Source organism: Sinohyriopsis cumingii, chromosome 16 (genome assembly GCF_028554795.1).
Source record: "Sinohyriopsis cumingii isolate HCF-2022 chromosome 16, ASM2855479v2, whole genome shotgun sequence".
In the NCBI taxonomy this organism is placed as follows: Eukaryota; Metazoa; Mollusca; class Bivalvia; order Unionida; family Unionidae; genus Sinohyriopsis; species Sinohyriopsis cumingii.
Genome location: NC_142976.1, coordinates 44,699,441 through 44,725,444, shown reverse-complemented (window position 1 = coordinate 44,725,444; position 26,004 = coordinate 44,699,441). Strand labels below are relative to the sequence as shown.

At 37.1% G+C, this 26,004-nt stretch overlaps 1 protein-coding gene across 2 annotated transcripts; it reads right to left on the bottom strand.

The window, feature by feature from the left end:
• Window positions 1-35: 35 nt before the first annotated feature.
• Window positions 36-26,004, bottom strand: LOC149780339 (uncharacterized). Of its 2 annotated transcripts, XM_089937216.1 has the most exons (7): window positions 25,875-26,004; window positions 23,127-23,203; window positions 20,490-20,571; window positions 16,673-16,763; window positions 14,574-14,720; window positions 3,880-4,287; window positions 36-2,910 (listed from the first exon to the last, which is right to left on the bottom strand). In XM_089937216.1, the coding sequence occupies exons 1-7, from the start codon at window positions 25,947-25,949 to the stop codon at window positions 2,309-2,311; spliced, it is 1,482 nt and encodes a 493-aa protein (XP_089793342.1). In that variant the 5' UTR covers window positions 25,950-26,004; the 3' UTR covers window positions 36-2,308. The 2 variants fall into 2 exon arrangements, with proteins under 2 accessions (XP_089793342.1, XP_089793343.1); XM_089937217.1 differs by lacking the exon at window positions 14,574-14,720.

The following is a 26,004-nucleotide window of genomic DNA, read 5'->3' as shown; positions in this document are numbered from 1 at the left end:
TATATATATATATATATATATATATATATATATATATATATATATATACACGCATCTCATAGAAATTAACAGTTCTTATTACAGTATAAAAAAGAAAACAATAAACGCAAATAATTTGAATCTTGTCTTGTAACAAAAACAGTTAACCCTGAATTTATCTGTGTCAATATAATCCCAAACAAGAGTTTTCAAATACTATAATCTCATTAAGACGGTCTGGTTAAAAATCCATCATTTAAAAAACATTTTCAAAAGGTTTGACAAAAGACCTTCAAAATGATATACTGTTGTATAAACAAGGACTGAATTTTCTGCAAAATCAAGTTGTCTTCTTGTAATTTGTTAAACCAGTCTCCAAACCTGTATTGATACAGGGGCTTGTATCATTTTTTAATATATAATACAAGGGATGACAATTTCTCATTTCTGCTCAACAATTTGGACTACAAATTTGGCTTAAAACGAATAGCAGTCGGATTTCTAATCTGAGTTACCTCTGAATATTCCCACCCCATTTTACACATTTGGATATTTAGGTTGGAGTGTGGGGTCATTGCAACTGCATATCAAAAATCTGGAATCTGCCACCACCATGCAGTAGCGACGTTACCAGCGAGCCTAGAAAATTTAAACTTATGTTATATCGACTCGTACCTGCATGAAATTGATAAGGAAATTATTTATTTTCTCAGAAATGGCAAGTATTATAATATTTATGTCATTAATCCACAGACAGACAAGACGAAACTATGCCTTAGATTAAACATGACCCAGTATTCTCCATTTGCATTACTAGTCACATGACTTCACAAATCTCAAATGACGACATCGGAAGCCCAATAGTCACGTGATACCAACAACAAATGATCCATACTGCACCCTCTGAATATTCTGGTTCGAACTTGATAAATTTAACTCAAGATCAGTTTAGTTATAACTCAATTACGTGATTGTTTTGGGCGTCAAGTTGTGGCGAACAATTTCTGGGTTTTTACTGACTTTCATCAATATTTGCATATTTTCAAGGAATTTTCATAGTCGTGAAAAAAAAAGTTATAATTTCTCCCGACTTGTTCCTGATATTGTGGGAACCGTGATTACATCTTGTTCTCCATGTGTTACAAAGAGACGACACATTAGAACTGCTCCTAGATAAAGAAAACAATGGAGGATAAAAAAACGTTACTGCATCTGAATCGGGTTTAATTTGGTTTTGTGGGGTATAATGCCATTTTTCAGCACAATATAGGCTACACATGGCAGCCAATATATTTGGTGAAGGAAGAACCTATGAAGAGCCAATAAATCATGGGAAGCTATGCTTTCCCAAATATCCATGATGGTCGAAATGAAACTTGAACCCATACCGAGAGGTCTGTAGATACAAGTGCCTTAGACAGCCACCTGGCACTCTCATTTGAATCAGAAAATATGAACTTGTTTAACTTTAGTGATCCAGTATTCCTTATGTATAAATGGTCAATTCAGCATGTTATCAACATACATTTATTGTAAGTATGTAATACTTATATTACTTTATTAATTTTGGTGAAAAAAATTTAACGAACAGTTTCCACATCAAATTTACAGAACTGTTGTCATCCATAAAGTTTCTGATAAATAGTAACGGAATAACACTAAGATTTGGTTGTCTTAACATAGAAAAGTCAATACTCTCCAAAAAATTACACACATCAAAAATAAAATCATGGAAATGCACCACAGTGATTTTCAGTAGCATGCTCTTCAGGCATGTGTATTACAATGTAAAAAAAATGACAAAATGGTCATCATAGGACAAATGATCGCAAACAACCTTCCTATGTGAGCATGTGCTCTTGCTGTTCTACTGAAACTATGAGATATTTATGATAAACAAGTTAAACCCATAACTTATTCAACTTAAAACAGTGTAATCGTCCTAATCAAAACCAAAACAATCATAAAAAAACGAGCATATTTACAATTTTTTACCTATAATAAAAAGAGCCTCTTTTTCCAAGAGAAGTAAGTCACTAAGTTAGTAAACAGTTATAATCTGCAATGTCTGTGGGTTCCAAATAACAAAATGACCAATCTGAATCATCTTGATCTATTCTGGTGGTAAGACAAACTGCTTAAAAGTTTAGATTTACAAATTAATGTTTGTTACATCTGTTTACAACTTCTTTTAGGAGGTAATGCAGCTTTAACAATCAGCAGAAAACATTGCACTTAGTTGTGTCAGCACCCTACATAAGGAGCTTTCTCAAAACACCCTTTTTAACAGAAACATCCTATTTTCAAGGCCTATAGTGCACTACATGAATTAGTATTGACTCTGACTATAAGCAGGGTAATTACCCTGACCTGGACCCTGCATCTGTGGCCCCATATTCTGCATTGAGGTCGGAGGGCCTTGTCCCGACACCGGAGGACCCATTGTGCCCTGATTCTGTAGTGGCATTTGCCCACTCATTAAGCCTTGCCCGTGCATTTGACTGCCCATCATCCCCTGACCCTGACCTCCCATCTGACCTTGACCCTGCATCTGTCCACCCATTGGTCCCTGATTGGGTATTGGACCTTGACCCTGCATTGGACTTCCAATACTTCCTTGCATCTGGCTGGGTGGCATCTGACCGCTACTCATGCCTCCTGATTGCATCTGGTTGCCTATTGGTCCCGGCATGGGCCCATTTGGCACAGTGGCACCCATGTTACCCTGGGGCCTCTGGTAAGGATTAAATCTCGGCTGTGCCCCTTGTTGACCTTGATATCCGCCATACTGTTGCTGCTGCATGTTGGAGTTCTGAGGGTAGACTTGTCCCTGGGGGTATGACTGCTGACCTTGGGAACCCTGCGGGTATGACCCTTGAGGGCCCGCATACTGCTGCTGGCCTTGATATGTCTGCTGTGCATATTGCTGACCTGTGAAGACCAAAACTTTGGAAAATGAGATCAAAGTCCTCTATAAACCTCATTACTTCTCCTTATTATGAATTATATATTATATAAAGCCCAATTTTTGAAATTAATACTCAGCTAAATAAACAATACCTTCCACAATTCTATATCACAGTGTGAGAAAAAAAAAAAAATGGACCATTCAGTGTTCTCACTAAATTCTGGAAAATTTTCATGATTCTGAATATTTTGATTCTGAGAGACTGGACTTGAATGTCAAATGAACTCATGTACAAAATGGTATTTTTTTTCTCTTCCAAAATGTATTCATCGACTATATGCAATAGAATCCTCAATAGCTTTAAGTGCAAGAATCCAAGCTAATCAGTTTCAATAAACAGAGATGATATGCACCAGTTTGAACTCTTATTTGGATGATATATATTAACATTCAGAGAAGAAAATGACATAGAAATCACTCATTCCTAAACATCAGAAGATAATGATGTCCGGACAAAGAAGTCAATGTGAAATCTGCCAAAGAATCAAGTGTACACACATCATCCTAATACCCTACAGGCAGCAACCACCTCTTGCAGCCAAAGAATCAAGTGTGTACACCTTCTAGTACCCTACAGGTGGCAACCTCCCTAGCCCCTAGCAGCCAAAGAATCAAGCGTGCACATCTAATACACTTCTGGCAGCAAACTCTCCTAGCAGCCAAAGAATCAACTTTGCACACCTTTTCCTAGTACTCTGCAAACAGCAACTTACTCCAGCCTTTTTTAAATCCATTTTCCCGCTTTATTTCCTTTATTTTGTATCCTTAAACAAAAGAACCCAAAACTGATCGATTTTGAACAAGATGTGAATATCTGGACCAAAACAAATTACAAATCTACTCACACTAGTCTTCAATACAAATGCTGAAGTTGGATAACATATGGGAGATAGTGGCTGCATTAAACTACCTGATTTCATTCTTTCATATACCTGGCATCTGAGGTCGTCTATATGCCCCTGGTGGAGGCATCTGTCTCACTGAACTGCTGGGGGAAGTCTGACTTGGTACCATTGATTGTTGCTGGGAAATCACTGGCTGTTGCTGTGACATCATAGGCTGTCCTTGTGCCATTGGCTGTCCTTGGGGCATCATGGGCTGAGTCTGAGATATCATAGGCTGACCTTGAGGCATCAAAGGCTGTTGCTGTGACATCATTGGCTGTCCCTGGGGCATCATAGGCTGTCCTTGGGACATCATGGACTGTGACTGTGGCATCATGGGTTGTCCCTGAGACATCATAGGCTGAGTTGGTTGATTAGGGTATCCTTGTTGTTGCTGTTGTTGTTGGATTCCATAGGACTGGTTGCTCATTCCACCCTGTGTCCCCATACCCTGACCTGAAAAAATGATAAAGCTACTGCACAAACATGTAAATTATCCCCATTCATACTTCAACTGTAGCATTTGACTGACACTTTTGTGATTAAGATAAAGCAGAGACCATTCAACTGACATACAAGTTATCAAAAAGATTTTTTTAAACAAATGTTTCCATGTCTATAATAGTTATTTCTGTTTTCTCATACAAGGGCAAATATGCTTCTCCAAGAATACTTATCACATTACCATTTTTATAAGCCTGCTACCTCCCAAATCCAGCCCCTCTAAAAGGAAGAAAATTTGTCTTTTCAAGTCCATCTTCTATATACAAAGGGCAATTACTCTTGAACATTACTGCACCACCTGGTGACACTAGTTTTAAGCTGAGCAATATACCAAACAGGATGCTGCATGGCATGGTGGATGGGAGGGTTTTTAAGTAATGTGGTCATATAAATATTCTCTGAGAATATAATTTACTTACAAAATTGCTTTTTCCTTGAAATATGTTCCATGACCACATAGAAGGAGGAAATGCTGCAAATGCAATCTCTACCTCATGTATCCTTCTAGGGAATAATGCTTGGATTCACCATGTGAATGATAACCCATTCTCCTGATCCTGCCTAAGGTTACATGATCCCTGAACCCTAGATTCAGTTAAGTTGACTGAAATTTCTGTACCAAGAAGATTTCATTGGCAAATCTAGTGAAGCTAACAGCAGACCTGTCAACTCTTACAATTCTACCATAAGTCTTAGAAAATTACTCATAAAATATCGACTTAATGGCATCCTAGCAAAAACTATGGAAAAATGATCGGTGCCGAAAAATCCGGATAACTGGTTCATCTGTGTTTTATTTGGATCTGGGCTTCATCTTAGAATTAGTCAAATTAGTCAGGGAATCAGACTAACTTTACAGCAGCACCCCAGAGGCTTTAAAATGCCATCTATTTGTTCATGCGAAGCATCTGCATGATCAAACTGTTGACTATAGAATTTTTTTTAAATGGCATCCAGAAACTGAAGCATGTTTAAGACAAAAGGGAAAATAAGCTCTAGAAAAGTGTTAATAATCAACACATAAGAATAAAACAGAGTAATCAGATTCTTGTGAATAAGAGCTGGAGAGGACACAATTACATTTATTGGACCTCATTTGCCAATTTGAGTAAGTTTCGTGGCAGGTGATATGATTGCTGTCGTCATTGAAATGCAAAAGAATTTCCAAGAATTATGTCAAGCTGAAAGATAGCAACAAGTCACTGAGCTGCATAGGGTTTAGAACTAGAGTTTGTGCAACTGTACTAGCAGTAAATAAAGTCTATGCATACTTTACAAACTTTTCAGTTGAACATATTGGTTATTGTCGATGCATCGAACTATTAATTACATTTTCCAGCTTTACAATAGCAATTGATATTTTGTTACACCTTACTGAAAACTGGTCAATCTTATGGAAAAAAAATCAACTGCCTTACTGAGATGGACTCATCAGGGTTGGCAGGTCTGTAATAGGCTGTGTTGACTTTTAATTGGGTATGATGGTTATTTGGGCTGCTGCATGATTCAAAGTTGGTCTCTTTGAAGCTAATCCTCTGAGATAAAAAATGCAGAAGGTGGGCTTTGTATGCCAGCCAACAGCTTCTATTATATCTCAGATTGAAAGATTACATTCAAACATGAGGCTCTAATTTCATAAAGTGAAATCTTCATTATCTCCAAACCATCCAATCTGATCTTATGATAGTCAGTGGAAACAGCAGCAAGTAACTCATCACATGCTGTAGGAGAGTAGCTTCCTTGAAATGTGAGCTAAAGGCTCATATTTGATCTAAATTGAACTAAGGTATTCCATTTTCTGAAACAGTGTGAGGGATTCTGGTCAATTAAAGTCAAAATTGGCTAAAAGGACTGATAGATACTGCATCTGATATGATGGTTGAATGTTTCAGATAACATGGAGCAATAGCCTTTGATGGTTACTGGGGCCAACTGTTTCTCCTTATGCTGACAAAATTTTGACCAGTTCAGGGACTGAAGCACTCAATGGGATAATGTTATTGACTATGCACCAGGGCCTGAAAACATGCCACTTCCTCTCATAAGCCCTCAAAGTGGAGGGCTTTCTTGCTTCAGAGATTATACACATCAGAAGGTTTAAATTCTTTCTCTCAAAAGGCTGTCTTTATAGAGCCAAATGCGAAGATAATGACAGTCCAGGCATTGGTGGAACACCCATTACTGTTTGAGAAGATTCCTGTTGGCTGGAATCATCATGGGCAGATCTATTGAAAAATCAAGAACAGTGATCCAGGACTTGTCCCATCTGAGAGGGGCAATCATAATCATCTTGCAGTTTTGACCCTGCAACTTCTGGATTATTTTTGGTACCAGCACTTGGGAAAGGTAGGCAAAGGCCCACAAACCCTCCAGTTGACTGACAGTGCATCAACAGCCCAGGCTATTGGGTCTGGAACTGGCAAGACCAAGGTTGGCAACCTGTTACTCCACATTGTCGCATAAAGATCAACCATTGGATGCCCACAAAAGGCACACCATTTGAGGCAGTACAGCACCACCAGATTTGTCTGTAAAAAATCAGAACTGTCTTCTGATCCTTCCAGAACTGAAAGGCACTGATGACAGCTTTCATTTAGAGAAGGCTGATATGGACAGGCTGATCCCCCGGCTTACATGTGCTGCTGACAGTAATTAATAGACATGATTTTGGCCTTCCATAAGAAAGCTGAACAAATTTTAATGGAGTTTTGGGTGTCCTCCCCCAATGGGGTCTCGAGGGGCAGCGCCCCCGATCCAGGGGCCAAAGGCTCCCAGCCAAAAACACATTTTACACTCATAAAAACTGCTCATGGTGCAACTTATGATCATAAAACAAACCCCCCCCAAAAAATTTGAAAAACTAACAAACTTACCAAAAATGTTCAATTTTACTTCAATAATCTCACAATATTTATTGTCACATGAATTTGTTTTCCAATTCTATTGATGCTTAAGATATTTCATGTGCATGTCAGTATTCACATCATAATAAAGTCACAATAATTTTTCAAGGAAGAAATTTTTCTTTTTATAGTAATTAATTGCACTTTTTCCAGATGCCTTCTGAGCTTCAATTTTTCCATATCCAACTTCTTTTCTAGGTGCTGTTCTAAACTCTTACAACCACGATAACAGTAATTCAGATCTTCATTGCAGAGGTCACAAAATGCCAGTCCTCTAGCGTTGTTTTCTTATAAACTGACCAACTAAATTTCCATCAACTTTTCACTCCAGTCATTCCCATTTCCATAAGTTTCCTTTATCTATACTTTTCATGTCATGGTCTCTCTCAACAACTTGGGACGCCATGTTTTTCAAGCATGCTTCTTCTTTCCATAGCCATCAGTTTCCATTACACAAAGAGTCATTGGATGAATTTTAACCTTTGACAAATCAGAATACTCTTTATGACAGTCGTTTGCTAACTTATATATGAAACAAATAATTTACAAGGGTTGTTGCGGAATTGGAACGAACAGACGGTTTTTTAAAAACCATATCGGAGATAATATAAAAAAGAACTATATCAAAAAAATCTGATTCAAGTCAGGAGAAAAGCGGAATTCCGCTTTAAAACGGAGAAAAATCATGTCTGAATTAAGTCAAGCAACATGTGGGCAGCCCAATCAGACATAGTGGCATTGGTACATAGTGGTCCCCCCTCTTATGTGGCCACCCCTTCTGCACTGGGATAATGCTTGTATAAGATGGTGGTCTTTCCTTAGGGAGAATATATTGGTGAGAAGTATACATAGCTGCCAACCTTCCAGGCTCACAATTAGTGAAAATAGGGATAAAAGGTCGTGAATTTTGATAAGAATTTGTGAAAAATACCATGACAATAACTCCATCCACTCTGACCACTCCGACCGTCAAAACTACACTATATCAAGTTTGCAATATAAAACTAAAACACTACATATATGCAGAAATATTTATTTATCAAGACATGATACTGTGGCAGACTTGAACTTCCTCAACTGCTTGATCGTAAATTTGTTTTCTAAACAGTTCAGACTTCTTGCCGGCTGGTTATCTTGTTGACTAAAATTACTTACAAATTTTCTGCAGCTAAGGAGGCCTTAAAGTCTTATTTTTCCTCACAAGAGAAAATACACTTTTGCTTGCACTGTTGCTTTGAGGAATGCACAGGAGCTGCAGCACTTCTGGCCCTTCCACAGGAAAATTTGGAATCGATTTTCGAGTCCAGCAACATTTGTCAGAACAAATGTTTAGCATGGTCTCCAGCTGATAAAGGTAGATTGTGTTCGACAAGAAAACTCACAAATAATGCTTCAGCATTGGTAGCCTGCATTTCTTCCGCCAATTGTTTAAAATATTCCAGAGCTGAAATCTGCGAATTCTTAATTTTCCCAACTTCTACGTGTTTTTTGCAACCGATGTGCTTCCTCACAGCGTCTCTGCCATGGCACACTGAGTGCAAAAAGCATGATGAATATCAATGTTTAATGGCAGAATGCACGGCCAATATTTGATATATTCCAAATTAAACTTCACTTTTTGAGTAATATAGTTCTTTTTTTCTTAGTGGTGAAGACGTTTTCAAAATCGTACATGCGATGCTAAAACGTAACTCAAATCAGTGTTGGTGACGCATGCGCGGAGCAAAATTCCAGTTAGGCCCCAGTTTCTCTCAAAAGCATTTGTAAAACTACTCTTATACATATAGATTAAAATAGGCTAAAATGCTTGCTACCGGGCCAACTGTACTAACCGGCTGTAGATCTACTAATATCGCGACCAGCAGTACCGGACTGTTTCGGCAACTGCAAATATCACGACTAGCGCTTAACGGGAAATCGGTTATTTTATTAAAGATTTAAAATAATTGAGGATTGAAGAATTTGTGAATTTTTGGCTTGCGGCGTGAATCCATGAATCGCTGAAAAAGTCATGAAATTCACACCAAATTCGTGAGGGTTGGCAGCTATGCAACCGAAGCTGTGCCACTGTCACAGTCTATTTTTCTGATGGTAAGAGGTATCAATCTTGCTGCCTCCATCCTGAATTTCCATGGCATAATGTATGGGTGGAAGCAACTTGGGTTTAGCCTCAACAGGTTGTTTGCGATTTCTGGGTAAGAACAAACCTAAAATAAAACCTTGAGATTGTGCTTTTTGCACCATCTCTACAGCCCATTTGTTAATAAAAGCAACCCTATTCCAGTGGTAAAAAAGCATCCTTCTCCCATTCTAATGACATGCCCATGAAATGGGGAGGAGGCTGGATATACGAAAGGTGAAAACCCTCCTAAATGACCTGGATCACCCATTCATTCAGAGGGAAAAGTGTGATCAAGCGAAACTGCAATTGCAGCAGCTGGGTGCCCACCAGTTGGCCATCTGTGGGCAGTGGGGTTGGCAGGTCAATATCAAGAGTTGGGAGGGTTGGCAGCAAAGAAACCTGGTTTCTTGCCTTCCCTGTAAGAGTGCCTTCTAATCTGGTTAGGCTGTTGCCTCATGGTATAAAACATAACTAAATGTACGACTGAAAAGATATTTTGTCCCTGGTCCACCTATTGTCCCTCCCTTGTGGCAGGGATGGACTGGTCCTAAAAGCCTGTTTGGGTCAGGCAGCATGTTGGAGAAGCTGTACCTGAGCTACCTGTCTCTGTACATCTTCAATTTTGAACCCCAGAGGGTAATTGTGAGCCGAAGGTAATCTGTAATGCAGGGATAGGATGTGGCTTGAACTTTATGGAGCGCAAAGATGTGTCACATCACAACAAGTAAGAACTGGCAGAGGCAGTCAACGAATTGGCCGTGGAATGGTGAGCTGCCCTGTAAATCACCTGTGCAATTTGGTCTATCACCTACCAGGGATGTTCATTACCTGCATTTTCTGTGAGTAAGAAATTTGCTAATGAAGCCAATTTGATGACATAGCTACATTCTGCACCAGCTTTATAGCAGCATGGAGACTTCTGGTCCGCCTTAAAAAACAGTGGGAAAGACATATGAACTGCTGTCAGATTTTTATTCAGAGCCAGGAGGTCAGTATTGAAGACATCGGAGTGGAAATATTTGACTGTGAACACAACTTTGAAGACAAATCCCCAAAATGTGTGTGGCAGACAGTCAAACTCCTTTTTTTTATAAAAATTATTTGCTCATGGGAAAATAAACTTTTACTTCCTATTCCATCTTTTAATTTCCTTACATAAGCGTAAAAACAAATGGCAAAAATAAATCTTTCAAAACTATATAATTAAATAACAATACACTATATAAAATCCAAGCATCTTGCATGCAATTCTTTATATAAAACACTAAAGATTTGAAAGCTCCTAACAAGTAACAGCAGATTTCATCTTTCCTGACAATTAGTCTACATCAGAATATTTGCTCTGCCTGAAGGCATGGGGTCAATTACAGGTGTTTGATTACGATAACAATTATGATTACAGGTTATTAGGCACTATGATTACAATTACATGAGTATTATTATGATTTCACTTACAGCAACTTTGTAGAGCAATGTTTGCAAGCAGCTTTAAAAAGTCTAGGCTTGTCTGTGCTTTAACAGCCCGAAGTGGTTAAACACAGAAGCATGTTGAATAATTGACTTCACAGTGAACCACAAAGAGTCACAAAACAGGTCTTTTTCGAAGAGCCTTCTGAACTTCTCTCCTAATATGTATAAACTTGGCATTCTGCTCAAAGCCAAGTAAAGTACATTTATTTGAAGTCTACTTCAGTGCTAACTTATACCTGATGAAAGGGTTGCTAAATGAACATGAATTATAAATTGACAAATGGTCATCTATAATTATAAGACAGTGTATTCTTAGAAAAATTAGCTTGTATATTGGCAAACGAACATTACCCATTCCTTATGTTAAAAGTCAACATTCATCTTTTGTTTATGGAAACTTTTATTATTCTTACAATTATCAAGAATATAAATAGTGATTTTTTTGTTGCAATCACTTGTAAACATGATTACACTAAGTGATTACAATGCCAATGAAAGACAATTACAGAGCTTCTGAACTCAACAATTATGATTGTGAGTACAGCTCAAACTGTAATTGTATTACGATTAATAATAACATAACTGGTCCCATGCCTGCCTGTATCAAATTTACTTGTCCTGTGCAACAGTCAATAGTAATTTTGAAACCCTGACTATGCAGAACACAAAAATATACTTTCAATAATGATCTCTATAGGTATACTAGATTTCATCAATTTATCTGGAACACGGGGCTTGAAATTAGCAGCAGTCTGCCTGCTTGCAGCTGGTAGATTTTCTATCACACCAGTAGTTTTTATAATTTCAAATGTCCACTGGCTTGCAGCTTTGGTCATCATCAGGACCATTCAAGATTCAGCTGGGCCTACAAATTTCAGTCTACTAGTCCTTCTTGTTACAAAGAAATTTAAGTTACATTCTCAGCTTGAAACATCTTTTCTGTTATAGCATATTTCACACTGTATATTAAGAAACATACAGCCAAGAAGTGTGATGGCAAAAAGCTTTGGTTTTTTTTGTGTGACCATGAACTCAAAGTTAGGATTCCAAAAGTGATAATCAAATGCCTTGTAATGATAATAGAACTCTACCAATTTTCATTCATTTATCTCTGACAGCTTTAAAGTGATAAACAGAAATTGTGGTCAATCCCACTTTTCAAAAATAGCTGGTACAAGAGTTCAATAAACATACAGGTAGTCAAGCTAATGCCAAAATGTTCACAATGCTAAGAGATCATCAAAACTGTATGCTGGAAGTACCTGCTAATATCTGAAAATCATCACATGTTGCAACTTATTTATATTACAAAAGACAAGTGTGAAGCTGGAAAAACATCCAAGCTGGTAAAAGCAATCTTTCATTTACTCATCACAATACAGATGCATTCCACCCAAATACTATTTGTGCAATTCCATATAGATCAAGCAATTACCAACACCAATATGATTAGTCATACATTATTTATGCCACACAGAAAGCAGGCCAACAACACAATTGAATGAAAAATGGTAATCATGTACACCAATAGAAATACTGCATGCATCAAAAATGCAGCACTGAAACAAGATGATCAAGTGGACATGATATCGTTCACATGGCTGACACCCACCTCAAGCCAAACTGCAAGGGCAGTTGTCCAAGAAAGCCAGGTTAATATAATGCTTTCTAACATAAAAAGATTGCTATATCTTTTAGTAATGGCAACTATACTGGACAGCAGATCCGACTTGAACCTATGCTTCCTCCTGTTAGTAACAGCCAAATTCAACAGAAAATCAGCATCATTTGTATAAATTATAAAGGCTTATTTGTCAGAAAGCTTTTTGTCAGGTTTGGTAAACTTATGTTCAGTTGTTGTTGCAGGGTTTAACACCAATTTTCAGCACAAGATAGGCTATACATGGCAGACAGTATTAATGGTGGAGACAGAACCCAGGAAAACCCCGGAAAGAACCACTGACCCACGAGGAGCCACTGGCAAGCTTTTGCACATACCCACATTGTTGGAATCCGAGATTTGAACCCATGCAGACAGAGGTGAGATGGCAGTGATTCATAACGGAGCGAGCTTTAGACCACTTGGGGCCCCCTTATGTTCAGTGGTTTGTGAAAAGTTGCATGAACATTTGCATTGTGTATAACAGTTAGGCTGAGGAAAGGGAGTCAGACAATATTTATGATGACTAGACCATGAAAATTTAGTAGATAATGATGCAAGGATTTCATAACTTTATAAGAAAATGATGACGAATTCATGGGCTTCGTATCAGATGACATTAGGTAGTGATAATTATAGGATACCATGAATTAATAAAAATCCTGACTTAACTTCAGTTCTGCACATATTTAATATAATTTCCCTTTGATCGGGTACCCGGGTGACCAGTCAGTAGGATCAATGGGTTCCTGGTAGAAGTTTTCTAAAATTTGGACAGCTTTATCCCTAAGTATATTTGTGCTGTCAAAAACAAAACTGGAGGTCAGCAACAAGAAATAACAACTTCTGAACCTTAATGTGGAACATCTGAAATTCAATTTGACCAGGGTCTCATCAACGTGAAGCTGCATACCAAATGTGGTTGAAATGCAACAAGGCTCTGTAAAGGAATGCTGTGGAAACCAAAGCCAAGAGGGCAGGTAACCAGGGGTCATAACTCCTGTAAAGGAACACTGGAAATCAAACTTGCCCAAGTGTCATTAATCTGACCCCAAGTTATCTATACACTTAGTGTCAACATATTTATTTCTACCAATGAATGTATTGACTATAATCATTCATTTTTCATTGCAATGCAACAGATTGAGACAATGTAGAAATACAGCTTATAAAACAGCATGCATCACATTATGAATCTCTAACAAATAATAAACAGAAATCACACAGAAAAAAACTGCCAATTTTGTCCTCCTGTCTTCCTATGAACAGAAAATTAACAATAACCAGAGCAATAATAAACAGAAAAACATATATAAGTAGATTCATACACTGGAGTAATCCTGTTTTTAAGAGTATAGTTTTAAGGAACTACTCCTATTATCTCTAAGTTCACTAGCTTTTCTGGATTATTTACTCATTAACCCCTGGAAGTTTTTATCATTTTCGCCTCAAATTTGAGAAGGAAACACATTTTAGGGGGCTATTTCTGAATACATCCTAATACATAGACTCCCAAGATATTTCCGGTTAACCTAAAGCCCAGTTGTTAGAAACGTCATTTTTCATTGGCTATTTCACTTGCGCACAAGCAGAAGGGTAAAAGTGTGAGTTCTTTTTTTGTTTTTGATTAATGGACCCATCATTTTCATATCCAGACCACTTTTTTATTCCAAAGGCCCATCTTACCCTACTTTTTGCAAAGGTTTGCCTGTCTGTGTGCAGTTCAGATCGGTCTGCCTTAGACCTGAGGCCAAAAAGTCTAGAAACTAATGGGATCTGGTGCCAATTCCTTTATCCAAATGAGATCACTCTCGTCTTGCTTCTGTCTTAGCAACCAAATGACTTCTTTGAACTGTTGTTACTAAAACAGTGAATGATGTTGTAAACAGCTTTCTTAGCTTTGGAGGGTTAGATCTGCAAGGTACTAGTGGATGTACTCCTAATATAGTATGATCAGGCGATGTATTTGAAAAAAAAAATGGGTGATTAAATATTTTATATGAGGATGCACAACTATAATATGATATGGATTGCATGCAACACCACACCACACCACGCCAGATGACTGTACATGTTGACTCACTGTATGAGCTTTGTGTCATAGGGTTGTTTCCATGGTTACCAGATTGGTGCTGCTGTGGGGGAATCTGGGATCCCTGCTGGGGATATCCCACTCCCCCCATGTAGCTGGCTTGGTTACTGGCAGGACTGCTATTCATACCCCCTTGGCCTTCAGGTTGAAACAAAGTAACACTTCAGTAAAAAGATCTGACACTTCAAACTTTTGACACACACTTGCTGATGTCCAGATTTAGCCTCAAAGCTTTGGAATTTAGTATTCAATTTCAGTTTCCCTCTTTGCAAATGGATTGACCTGTGTGTCATTTACAAAATTAACACTGCTGAACAAAAGTTATTCCAGGCAATTAAAATAAACTTCCAGCAATATAATTTCACAATATCTTCAGTATAACTTCCATGCCACTAGACCCTGATTTTCTTTAAAAAATAATAAAGCAAGTATACAGACTAGATCAATGGGTTTAACTGCAAAGCTTGCAACAGTCATAATAGAGACTTGGATGACACATCCATAATGCTCTCCCATTTCACTTCTGTGGTCACAGGTTCAATCCCTAGTTCTAACATCTAAGCCATCTAAAGCATATCATACAAGCTGACAGAACAACCTATGTCTAAAAATAAGTTTTTGACCGAGGCACTTGAACTCTTGTGTGCCAGGCAAATCAGATAACAAGACTGATGCTCTACTGGTCAAAAAGAATTTCCAAGAATACAAAGTAAGACCATTTATTCCTTTTAATTGTTGACTGTTGAAACCATCTCCAATTCTTTTAGGCAATAACTAGCTGCTGTGGTACATATATTGCAAGTCAGATTAGCATCCTTTTCATTTAGGACACAGTGGACTTCATCAGACATCTTTTGGTGAGAACCCCATGCTGATATAGCAATTCAGTCATTCATTCAACAGGAGTAGCGATATATTCAAGATTGCCACTGTTTCAGCCAATTTGGATGTCATATTGGCACCATTTTTATTCAGCACCAACTATATATCAAAAGCAGCCTTTTAGTGAGAACCTTGTGTTGATATTACCATCCATTCTGGAGGTGTAGTTATCACAAGATTTTCAAGATGACTGCTGTGGAAGCCATATTGGACATCAAATCAGCACAATTTTACATTTTGAAACCAACTACACTTCATAAATTTTTCAGTGAAAAGCCAAAGCTGATATGACCATCCATGCAAGAGGAGGATTGATAAGATTTTCAAGATGGCCACCACAGTCAATCTACTAGGGGCACATCCACTACCTTGCAAATCCAACCCTCCAAAGCTAAGAAAGATGTTTACCACATCATTCAGCTTGTTTTAGTAATGAAAGTTCCAAGAAGTCATTTGCTTGCCAAAACAGAAGATGCGAGTGATCTCCACTGGATAGAGGGATTGGCTCCATCAGTTTCTAGTTACAAGAGGCCTATATTTGTGACTTTTCATCGGTTTCAACTATCCTTCAGATTTGTCTCACTAGTGGACCTATATCAGTTTTCAGACAAAATCTTGCTCTTGCTTCAAAGCTGATATCACCATCATGCAGGAGTAGCAATTTTCAAGATTGCTATAGTGGCCATCTTGGCGATCATATCAGTAACATTTTCATTTCGGACCAATTAGACCATGGGACGAATGTGTGGATAAAGTTTCAAGGCAATCCTCCAAACAGTTTAGGAGGAGTGGTGATAACAAACTTGTGCTAACGTATGGATGGATGATGGATGATGGACCATCACATAAGCTCTTCTGGTGAATGGCCAGCAGAACTAAAAATGAGTACTAATATATGTTGACTGTTAACTTTTTATGGACTGTCACACAGTCAAGGGTGATGCTTAACGGACAAATTACAAAATAAGAAGTGAAGACAAGTATTTTAAACCTAACTGAAATCCTATGTAACTTGACCTCAATCGAAGCCAAAACTTGACACCACAATTGGCAAAAAAAAAAAAAAGAATATCACATCTCAAATCTGAAATAAGTTTCATATAATGATAAGATTTCAAACTGCTACCAATGGTGACAAATGTAAACAAAATTAAAGGCTTAATTAAACAGGCTTACTGTGTATGGATGATTTATTGTGGATAGTATACCTGGAGGCAACTGGTTTGGCATACTGCCTGGTGGTCTCATCTGGTTCATTTGTGGGTTCTGCTGCCCTGATTGGCTAGTCTGCCCTGGGGGCTGCAAATACAATCCAAGGAACATGAAAAGAATTCTATACAAAGACAGTACAGAAGACAGAATGAGACCATTGTATTAAGGTTCTTCCACCACAATTGTTTTAATAAGAAACTCCTTATAAATGTATTCCATCTAAATATACGTCCCTTAGGTATCCTTCTTACAAAACAACAACTTTCTTATTTAAAGGCAGTCAGCTGCAAATTTCTTTCTGTTTTGTTTTTATAGCTGTGAAAAGATTTCTTATGATCATAGTGATCTTTAAACATAAAATTTTACTGTTGGTATGGTGTTTTCTGTTGCTAGGCCTTTCCTTATATAATAAATGCTTGGTGTATTATATATGGATAAACATTTTGACATCACAAATTAAAACATTTTTGCATGTATCAAACCAGAGTAATGGCTACGTAGTTACATAAAAAATGAATAGGTCTGCTCTGTTGTCCACATACAGACTACAGTCCTCGCGTACCTTCGAGCCTGTTTGTACCCCCAACTGATTTATATAAAAAAAGAAAAGCATCATCAATATAAAAAATGTACAAAGCTTAGTCATATCACTCACTGATATATAATTTCTAACCTGACTACAAAGGGTACCTAACAATGTCAACTTTGTGATGTTTTAATGCAAACAGAAGTGCCTGAGTGGTCTAAAACTTTACTGTTACGGATCACTGCCATCTCACCTCCATCTGCATGGGTTCAAGTCTCTGATTTGGCCAATGTGGGTATGTGAGAAAGCTTGCCGGTAGCTTCTCATGGGTAGATGGTTCATTCCGTGGTTTTCCCCAGGTTCTTCAAATTATACTGGTCGACATGTATAGACTATCTTGTGCTGAAAAATGGCATTAAACCATACAAAAACAACAAACAGAAGTTTCTGATGTAAACAAGCAAACAGGCTGCTCACTGTTCATTTCATTTTCCTAGAACAGTCCATTTCTGTAAAAACTGTGTCTGCATCCAATATTTGCAATGAACAAATAAATTGGAGGAACTCTTGTATACATGTGTTCAAAGAAACAAATCCAAAATTTACAGAATTATTGAGATTTTCAAAGATAGTTGTTGTTGTAGGGTTTAGTGCCATTTTTCAGCACAAGATAGGCTATACATGGCAGCCAGTATTAATGGTGGAGGAAGAACCCAGGAAAACCCCAGAAATAACCAATGACCCACAAGAAGCTACCAGCAAGCTTTTTCACACACCCACATTGGCCAAGCCTGAGACTTGAAACCCACGTAGACAGAGGTGAGATGGCAGTGATCCGTAAAGGTAAGCGCTCTAGACCATTCAGGGCCCCATGATTTTCAAAGATAGTGAACTACATAATATCTGTTTCTTGAAAACATAGATTGGCCCAAGCAAATATGGCGACCACATTGCTAAAGAAACTCCCTTTTGATTTCATATTTCCCAAGTTTTCTAAGCCTATGGCTTGTAAAGGCAGCAATCACTTTGTTTTCAAGTTCAATCTTTTTGATTAAGCCATGGATTTAATGTATTTTTTTTCAGTACCAAAAGACTTCTATGACTTATTCTGTATGTATAATCCCTTGGCTTACAAATGCAGCATCCGCTTTGTTTTCCCACATGACATCATAATCAATCTGTGAGTTCGATACTTGATCAATGGCAAGTAATTGAGGGTGGTTATTTGAACTCCTTTTGATCTTTCCACAGAACTGACACATGTTCAGTAGCAGCCGTTAAAAGATTTCACCAACTTTATGATCAAAGTGTTACTGACAGAGCCCAAGCTGTCCCTACATAAGCACTTGCATGTGACAATTACATCGATGCAACATGAGTTGGACAATGACTAGATGACGTCAATTACAAAGACTAGACCATAAGAATTTCAGAACTTATCAGACAATGAGGATGAATTCTTGGACTTTGTACCAGATGACATTAGATAGTGCAAGATAGTGTGTGTGTGTGATTTGGATTTTTAATGTATCTTTAAAAACATTCAGTCATATTGCTACGACGTCTGCAGTGGGACAGTTTTTAGTGACGTCTAGCACTGGGGCATCATGCTGCAGACATGTAGCATGATGTCATACCCAGTCACATTATCCAGACACCAGGCCAACCAGTCCTAACACTAACCTCTTAATGCTGAGCACCAAGCGAGGCAGCTGTTAGCACCATTTTTGTAAGTCTTTGGTATGACTTGACCGGGTATCGAACCCATGACCTCCCGCATATGAGGTGGACACTCTAACCACTAGAGCAGTGACAACATATAGAGATATTTATAGGATACTGTGAGTCACAAAAATGTGGACTTAACTTTCACCGTTTATTTTTTAAATGTGTGGAATGAGCATTCTGAGCTATTCTTTTTATATTGGTACATGACATATAATTGAATCTATGGATTTATCATATATATGAATTTAAAGCATTATGGATTTTAATGGATTCAATTAGGACAAATAGTAAGTTGTCAAATTATTTGTGATATATTCCACTCAATATATAATTTTATTTTACACTGGCTTTATTTATTTATATATATATATATATATATATATATATATATATATATATATATATATATATACCTACTTATTTTTGAACAAGAGTTTTGAAAATATCACCATACTGTACAATATTCATCAGGCTGCTCCATCTCACAAACCAAAAAATAGCATGGTTTTAACATTGCACTCAAACTAAATTTTCCAAATTGCAAAAGTCTTGCAGAAATGGAGCAAGTTATGGTTTGAAACTTATAATACATGAAAGGATTAAATAAATCTGAGCTTGATTGTAATAGTGCCAAGTAAATGTTTTCCATGATTGAAGGTGGTGTACAATTCAGAATGGTCTGAAGCAGATGACAGTCAGAACACTGTGAAGAGACTATAAGAATCTTTCTGGGGGTTGGCATCGAGACAAGGTTATTCCAGCTGTGCGATTACATCCTATCATGAGTTATAAGGCTCTGTCAAGCAGAGGGCAAATAATGCATGTCCAAGAACAAGTGTTCTTTGAACTGGTGCCAACCTCAACATTATTTTTCTCGTACACTTTTTACCCACAGGAGAGTAAAAATAAGTACATTAGTTGTGCATTTAATATTCTACTTCTTTAACGTGCCAAAAATAAAAATGTTGTTTAATATTGTTGTTGTTGTTGTTCTAGGGTTTAATGCCATTTTTCAGCACAAGATAGGCTATACATGGCGGCCAGTATAACTGGTGGAGGAAGAACCCTGGAAAACCCAGGGAAGAACCACCGACCCACAAGAAGCTACTGGCAGGCTTTCCCACATGCCCACGCTAGCCGAGTCTTGGACTCGAACCCACGCAGACAGAGGTGAGATGGCAGTGATCCGGAATGGTGAGCGCTTTAGACCACTCGGCCACTCGCGGCCCCTGTTTAATATAATAATGACACTGAAGCATGATGTGCCATGATAAGGCATCATCAAATTGCAATGTGTCAATGAAAAACAACTGGCCCAAGAAAACCAGAAGAAAAATGTACGTCTGGCCATGCAAAATCAACATTAGGAAGTAGTTTTATTGAAGCCAAAGATAGCTGACCAAAAAAAAAAATCTTTAGCAGTCAACTTGAAAATTTACTTTAACAAATTTAACATTTCCTTTTAATCTTGTTGCACTGATCCCGTCTTGTATTTTTCAGTCTGAGCTGGCTACTTGAAGAGATAATGAAAAGTCTGATATGGTGTAAGGCTGACTTACTGGTAGCAGGGCTTGAATATTTTGATTGGCATCTGCTAGTGTGGCCAAATAAACCAAGTTTCTATGCAGCATCTGTTGGTACCTACAATAGAAAACACAAACAAATGTCTAAAATAACACTGACAATGAATGTAACACCTTCAATGAACACTTTCCCCATCTCAAAATCTACAAAAACTTAACCATATTTCTTGTGCATAATATGTACCTACCTATGAATAGCACAGACACTAATATGCCAAGAGCCATTATGGCTCAGATGGAAGAGCATTATAATCTAAGATTTGCAGGTTTCAAACTTGCCCAGTTTGCCAAAACGTGTCCTTGGGAAAGGCCCATAGCTGCCATTTTCTGTACATGATATAACCATATAATGTGCTGACAGTGCAATTAATAATAGTCCCTTTTCTACTGGCTGAAAAGAATTTCCAGAAATCCAATATAACACTGTTTCTTCCGACTATATTTTCACTTGCTGAATACTGAAACCATCTCTGTCTGCACCACTTTCATTCTGAACCAATACTGCAAGAAGTGCTAAAGTGAAAACTACAAGTCAGTGCCACAATGCATACACAGGTAGTAGTGATAACAAGATTTTGTAAAGTGGCCACTATTGTGCCATGTTGGAAGATAGATTTGCACCATTTCTGTTCATATCAGCTGCATATTGCTATAACAGTATTCCAGTAAATAATAAAAAACTGAAAAGACTATCCATTCAGGAGAAATAGGCATTAAAGATTTTCAGGATAGCATTCAAGACAGCCATTTTTGAGGTTTGATGAGCATAATTTTAATAAAGAAATCACTTTATGTGGTGAGAAAGAAGATTTTTGTTTTGTTCTCTTTAAATGTGCGTGTGTGTCTGTGTGTGATTCAGATTTCTATCGTAGATGTAAATCACTAAATCACTAGGGCATCATTCCCCACCAGTTCATATTATCTCAGGGTTCATACAGAATTCTGAATGATAAATTCAAAGACTTTTCCCAAACTTTCAAAGACAACAAACATAGATTTCCAAGACCTCTTTTCGCTAACATTTTGTATAGAAGTTATGTTATATGAGAAAACAGCAAATGCAAAATACTACAACATTGTTTAATGATGAAGTGAAACTGAATGGGTTATCAAAAGAAAGAAACCAGAAAAACTCTACACATCCGAATCTAACAACCTTGGACAATTTTATTTGTGATTATAGAAAGAAATTAAAATGTTTGGGTTTATTTCAAATTTCAAAGACTTTTAACTCATTCAGCCCCAGCACTGTTATCAGTATCACTGCTGCTATGCCCCAGCAGCACTAAGCTGTGTCTAGTTGCTTGTGCCCCAGACAGTTTTTACCTATTTGGAAAATTTTGTAAACATCATGCACATGCATTCACTCTTACCTTAATTTCTCTTTTTATATTTAATAAAAAACCACAACATTTTCACCAATTATTCTAAATGAATTTGTCTACACAGTGATGTATTTTTTCCCTATTTACCCAAGTCTTTCACAACTTATTTATCCACTATATACAAAATTATGTGCAACATTTTTAGAAATATGTCATCAGCCCTAGCATCATCGCTATCAGTATCCTCTTCTTCTGACGATTCAATCTCAGAAACTTCTATGTCCGAATCTAAATCTCGCAAAATATCCAACTGCCAAACATATCTATCCTCTGCATGCTCAATATTTATGAGATCAAACCTGAGAAACTCTTTATTTTTGCTCTCATTGTCATAAAGAAACACTCTTACATCTGCCATCATTTACGATTTTTCATGAACAGAACACATGAAGTGAACCTGCTCTCAATTAGTAGCCCTTGGCTTGTGAACAATTCAAATTTGCAGAAACGAAAGTAAAATCATTTCTGACTGGTTTAATATTGGTCTGATTCTTGGAGAAAAAAAACATTTGTAACCAATGAGAGACGTATCTAACACACATTCACCACAACTGGAGACGGGATCAGCCATTAATGGCAGAAAACAAACCACAACTACAGACAGGATCAGCCATTTAATGCAAAAACTGGATCACGCGTACAGACGGAATTGGGGCCGACTGAGTTAAAGACCTCAGGGTAATCTGCTCGATTTTCCCAAACAGTGATTGTTCTGCCAGTTACTTGTGTTTTATACAGGTCATCTTAGCCTGGAGAGACATCACAACCCGACTTTCACTCACCAAATATGCCCAGTTGTTTAAGTAAACAAACTGCCTATGAACAAATTGCTTAACAAGTTTAGACCCTTAAAAGAAGTGAAAGTTAAATATAAAAAGAAATGAAATCTGGCTTGGAGGTATTGCATACACTTTATCAAAAACATGATTTAATCACTTGCATTTTTTTATAAATATTTACATTTAATTTGATCTTAATTCATTGCATATATTATTTAAAAGATGACCACTGATGGGCTTTGCATAATTGCTGAATCTATTTTTCTGTCATCATTCGGTTAACTGGCCATATACCTTTATTTTCCTTAAAACTGCAGATGATCAACTACTTTTTATTATTTGGCTATATTTCTTTATTATACATTAATATGCATTGCAAATGCCCTTCTAACCTGGCAGGACAAACTTCAGTTGCTTTTCATGGTCTGTGAAAAAACACAGGTACTTACTGTAGACTTTCTGCAGCTTTGCCCTTTGCCTGGTAATCTGTGATTGCTTGAATCAGTTGGTTGTTTTCATCAAGCATCTGTAATACAGAACCGACACCTGGACTTAATTTATGTGACCAGTCAACAGTATAACGATATAACATTGCCAATATGTGGCACAGAAACCGCTTCTTTCTTACACTTAAGTAATTAAGGCTGTGCAACAACAGACAAACAATATAACAATGTTTGGCTTAATGTGATTTTTCCTTTCAATGAACATTGATCACTGGTACAGTGTTAACCCATGTTGTTACCATAGTTTACAACCACATTACAGCCAACTTAGGTCAATAACTGAGGAACTGCAACTGTTGATTTCAATGAGATTTACGTTTTTTTAAAAAGAGGAAAGCATCCCACTTTTACAAAAGTAATCAAGCTCTAAACTTTATGCACAGACAAAATTGGTACCAAATGAAACCTAACTGTAATCAAGAATTAGACAGCTCACATTAATTTCACAAGACTCCAATTAGCTATTGTAAACATCTTGACATCATTTCAGACTAAAACTTTTTTGCAATCTATTATCTTAACATTTGAACTTTAATCATTTCAAGTTAAATTTCAACTTTTTTTTAGTTATTTAAAGCCAGCAATGAGATATTGTATTGTAAGTCCACAAGGATAAATAAATATTACCTTACCAATCTTATAATTAATATGCTAACATACAAATACAAAAACTGGAAATGTTTTATGACAGATGTGTATCTTAACTGGTACAGAAAATTTCTAGAGATTAAATGATTGCAATATTCTGACAAAAACAATGAATAAAGAAAAAAATGCATGTACAAATTTTCCCTTCATAAATCTGAATTTTGAACTTGACAAATGGTAAACCTGTTGTGAGTGACCGCTTTTTGTTGGCAGAAGGTGTGGTCACACAAGACAGGTTTTACTGAACAACTGAAAATTATATCTACTTCTTCTGTCAAGCCATTAAGAACTGGCAACAGAGAATACCTGACAGTTTTAATCTTTTATTTCATTACATGCCATTGTAATGTAATATTGTCTATTGGACTTAATTTTTTTTTTTAGAATTAAGTTCAGTTCTGTTTCACCTGCCTTTTTTTAATTTTCATTGGTAAACACCTAATAACAGGAACGCTATCTAGTTTCTGACCTTGATTCAGAATTAGTAACAGTTTTAGTAAACAACTTTTCTGTAAAAAAGAAAATTGTATTCTTTCTCAGAGTAAGAATTATTAAGTCAAGTCAAGGTCATACCTAGACTATGCGATATTTATGATGTAACAAACTTCCATTTCTAGACAGTTGACCCCCATCTGGGAATCTGTTTTGTGTCTTAATTAGACTTATTACTAATGTTTTGAGAAAGAATAGTCAGTCATGCCTTAACACTTGAGGCATCAAGGTGTTTTATGTTGTGTCCAGTTTGGGCTAATTATTTTATTTTCTTCAAATTATTTTGAATTCAAGTGATTCTTTTACCTAGTGCTCTAAATTAATTTATCAAAATTTATAAAGAATTCAAAAACTGGAATAATACTTTCTGTGATTCAACAAGAGACTGTTGACACTGCAGCACTTCAGAGGTTGCAACAGACATCATCTTCCATTTTGTATTTCATCGGGATTCAAACTCAGTTTCATTCAGGACTTTTTATTACATGGATTTCTATTGTTTAATTCTTGGATTATTTTTGGATTTGATTCATAAAACCATAAGTTCTATTTTCTCATTTTTTTCACTTGATATTCTAGGGAAATAAATTATTTGTCAAATTTTACAAAGCTTAGACTTGTGATGTGTCACATGAAAAATATCATTTTTGACTATCAAACCTACCATGAAAACACTGTGCACAATTTCCAGTCTTATGAAGAAATAAAAAAAGGGAAACCTTTCTTGACACCATAATATATGCTCATAACCCCTAACCTGTATCCACTGTATACTTCTAGTCTGTATCCACTGTATACTAAGTGTACTGCACATGGAAAATTATTGCCATGGGGCAGATGCTACAGTTAATTGCCACTGAGGCTACCCCATGCTACCAAATGGTGTCGGCAAATTCCAACTTTTCGACAGTGAATGGACATGGGTCAGAGGAAACTCTGACTATCCATTCAGCGGGATCTCACTTGCATTATTAAGCAGGCGCGATCATGGCCATGTCCAGCAGTAGCATGGGAAAATGATTTTACATTCCTTAAAGGTATGATATTAAATCAAACTTTCGATAAGGATACACAGTCGAATGCCTGAGCTAAATATCGGTACCAAATTTATTGAGCTTTAAGCTACGCAATGCGTAGCTTGAAATATCAGCGTTTATTCTTAAATAAGGTCATGCGAGCAAGGAGAGGTGTCCTCCCTTGTAGTTATTATATAGTACTTGTATGACAGGTCAATTGTAAGCAACGATACGAGCCCCTGTGAGCGAACTAGTTTTGGCTCGAAATGAACTTAAGCCGCGCGCTGTTACCCTACGAGACCACACACTTTTTAAGTCTTATGTACCAACCCCAACCACCCGCAACATTGTCTGGAAGGTTGGAGTGTATGCTACACAATTGTTATTTTAGTTATTTTCAAAAATAACTTTCAGTTTACGCAATTAAAATAATTTAAAAAATATTATCATTATAATCAAATCATCTGCAAGAACAGTTAAAACAACGCAACATGACGACAAAGTTGTCATTGTTGTACTCTTTGACATATTCGACCTTCTGAATAGTGGCTGTAGAAGGGGCAGACCCCTTCCCTCCTTTCTGTTGTTGTTGCACAAATGCGATCGACATGTTCTTTGTCGAAATATTTTCAGTTTTACACAAATGGCGCCGTCAAAACCGGATG